This window comes from Arachis ipaensis, chromosome B01 (genome assembly GCF_000816755.2).
Source record: "Arachis ipaensis cultivar K30076 chromosome B01, Araip1.1, whole genome shotgun sequence".
Taxonomy (NCBI): Eukaryota; Viridiplantae; Streptophyta; class Magnoliopsida; order Fabales; family Fabaceae; genus Arachis; species Arachis ipaensis.
In genome coordinates this window covers 3,873,324-3,876,888 of record NC_029785.2, presented here as the reverse complement: position 1 = coordinate 3,876,888, position 3,565 = coordinate 3,873,324, and the positions used below count along the sequence as shown (strand labels likewise).

Genomic DNA, 3,565 nt, shown 5'->3' with positions numbered 1-3,565 from the left:
TCTAAATAATACTTCAACTCTTTATATCACAAGCATTTGAATCACTCTTTATATAACGAAGATTTGAATCACGAATCATTTCGTTTTTCTCTATATTGGGAGAGGAAAAATCCTTGAGTCTTTTAGTGAGCATCCATACATAAAATTTAGGTCCAGTGCACCATACTTATCATAAATACACAAATCCAAATAAGACAACATCTAAATCTGGTACCTTAAGAAAGCAATCAATGCCCATCACCAACATAGCTTGGGTCTAAAAATGAATTTCTATGACCAATAATTGGTGTTGGAACAAGAGAAATTTAACCACACGAAATCAATTATCAACTATATAGGTTAAAGAATTATTATATCCTTTATAGGATTCACATAGTCACATGTTTCTATTTCCTTACCCTATTATTATAACTATATTTGATTTCATACAATATTATAGAGATGCGAGTATGATATGGTTGCTTACATTTGTCACATTTCCACATTTGGGTCATAATAATTCGTTGCTTTTGTACAACATGATCTTGTTCTTAGTGATGAGAGTGCTGCTTGATAAATGATAAAATATAGGCCATGCCTTTTGCCTTTGCGAGTCTCGAATGAAAAACCATAATCTATTATTGCACTAAATATTAAAATAAATTAAATCCCAATTCAATCTCTGAATTTCACCCTAGAATCAAGTCATTCCTCAAGTTTTTTTTTTTTTTCTGAAAATCAAATTAGTACTAGATATTTTCAGTTAAGTGTCAAAGTAAGACAAAATCCAGTTTAATTAGTATCAATTTTAGTAAGTTAAGACTAAAAATAATAATACTAAAAACTTGAGATATATTAAATAATGTTGAGTTTCTAAGAGTTAATGTAATAGATTGGTGAATGATGGGGAATGAATGGATCCTCTCAATTGTTAAAAAAAAATTGAGAGTGTAAAGTGTGATCTTTAACCCTCTATTACTTTCTCTTTCATATTTATTTTTGGTCCCACCTATAAAATCAACCACTTATAAAATCAACAGTGAGAAATCACACTTTACTCCCTCAATTGTTACAAAAATTACTCCCTCAATTGTTACAAAAATTGGAGAGGATTCATTCCCGTGTATCATGTTATGCAATTTTGCCAACACCGTGTTGAAAAATTGTGACAGTAAAGAAGATAAAAAGATATCACCTGTTTAAAATAATGGTGTAATCACCATTGTTGACAATGGTTTATGATTCAGATGAAAAATTCAATCAGTTTGGTAGAGCAACCCAGCGTATTGATATTAATTTAATCTATAATTAAATAACAATAAATAAAATATTATTAATAGAGCATGCTTCTTATTAATAGGTAACATGGATTTTCAAATAAAAAATACATAGCCACAGGCAGAAAAGTCATGTTATGTCCTTCAATCAACAATTTCTTACAAGCCCATACAACTACAAAACTAAGTAATCCAAAAAAAAAATTCCTAAAATTAACCAAAAAAAAAATAAAAATTAGTGTTATTTTCGTTTTCTCTTGGCATATTTGAGTCATTGACACTTTTTCCCCACTACTCTTTTCATTGTCCTTTTTCATTTTTGTTGTTATTATTTTAATTATTGTAGCAGTCCCACTCACTCATTGACAGATGAAAATATCAAATGTATATATCTCTAACAAAAAAGATGAAAAAAAAAAATCATCATGAAATGAGAGAGTGATGGGTGATTATTGGTGGTGCGGGTGCAGGTGGATCAGCAAGAGCAAGAGAAGCACCTGATCAAGCCACTCTCATTGCAAGCCGTACACGTCTTGAATCCACCTTTCTCCTCGTACACCTTACGCGCACCGGAACACTCCCCGCAAAGCACGAATCTGTGGTCCCCACACACGTGGCACTGCCTCAAAGAATCCGATGCGGGCAACCCTTCCAGAAGCTTCTTAAGTTCTCCACTTTCGTGAAGCCACCTCACTTCTTCGGCCCCACCCACGTACCTACCGTTCACGAAGACACGTGGCAGGGTCAGCCCGTTTGGCCGACCCGTTACCCGACGAAGCTCCCGGAGAAAACCCGAGTCCATTGACACGTCACGCTCGTCTAGTGCTACCTTGAACCCGCGAAGGATGGAACGCACCGTTTTGCAGTCCTCGAAGGTGGACCGCACCACGCGCAGGCTGGTGAAGTACACTACCACGCGCTGCTCTGCTCGCGGGACGATTACCGAAGAGACCGTTTCCTTGGCGCGTGAGTCCATTTCGACGGCGCGTACATCTGATTTTGCGGCGCGTGGGTCTGGTTCTCCGGCGCGTGAGGCATAGGTTTGGGAGGGGAAGTTGGTGAGTTTTGAGGGCTGGTTGAGCAGGTGAGTTGACCAGGCTCGGAGGAGCGAGTTGGCGAGTGTGACTCGGTGGAAAATGGTTGTGGAGGGTTTGGGTTTTGTGATGGTGGCGGTAGTGGTAGGGGGTTCTTCAAGAAAGAGGGTTTGAATGTCTTTGAAGGAGGAACATGAGAAATGAGAATGGGGTTGTTGGGATGATGTGTTGTGAATTTGAAGTGCTGATGATTTTTGCCATGGTAACCACATTGAAGGTCTAGAATTGTGAAGAAAGTTCGTTGCTTTTTTCTTTCTCCTCTTCTTGTTTTGTTGTAGCGTTCTTGGGAGGTTGTGGTTTTGAAAGGTGAAAAAGGTTTGATTTTTAGAGGATATCTGAAATGGGTATTGCTTGATTTGTTGTTTTGGAGAGAAGGGTTGGATTTGGTTGTTCAAAGTTTGGATTTTGGTGTTTGAGGTAAGAGATTGAAGAATGAATGGCTTTGCATTTTGATTTTAGCAGAGAAGTGTGAAGGGTTAAGATGTGAATGAATGAGCGAGGGAAGAAGAAAAAGAGGGGAAACAGAATATGGAAATTTGGGGGTGGTTAAGGTAGTTGAGGGGTTGGTTTTAATTTTTCGCTTTCACGAGGGGTTTTCAAGAGGGAGAACCTAGAAGAAAGAAGCGGAATATGGATGAGTGTGAGTAAGAGGATCTTATTACAACCTTGTATAAATATGGACAAATTATATGTTCTTCTTCTGTGTCTCTGTGTTGTCTGTTTATAGAGATCTGTTCATGTATGTATGTAAATACATGCAAGAAGCTGCTAATTAGTAATTACTACCACTGCACTCTGCAAAAGAAGTCAATATCAGTTTCTTGGACCTAGATATGTGCATACGTATTAACACACAAATGAAATGCAGCTCTATATTCCATTATTTAACAAGCATGCTATTTTGGCAATTTTAATAGTAGTTTTTTTAAAATTGTCTATAGTCACTCTATAGAGATAAAATAAGGAAATGTATAACATTGTTGTTCATTGATTGCATAGTTTGACAAATTGCTTGTTACCATCCTCTCTCTACCAGCAGAAATTGGCAGCACAACCAACACCAATTAGGACATCAATGATAACCTCTTTATTGTTCTTCAAGACAGTTTTACTATTGGTAAAGAGCAAGAGGATAAAAGGTTCGTAGTTAAAAAAATAATTTAATAAATGATGATTACCAGTTTCTCTCTTAAGTGTATCTCCATTCTCTTTAAT

At 36.8% G+C, this 3,565-nt stretch overlaps 1 protein-coding gene across 1 annotated transcript; it reads right to left on the bottom strand.

The window, feature by feature from the left end:
* LOC107647740 (uncharacterized protein At5g39865) lies at nt 1,308–3,259 on the bottom strand. Its single transcript, XM_016351818.2, has one exon. It carries the CDS (start codon nt 2,560–2,562, stop codon nt 1,732–1,734), a length of 831 nt encoding a protein of 276 aa, XP_016207304.1. The 5' UTR covers nt 2,563–3,259; the 3' UTR covers nt 1,308–1,731.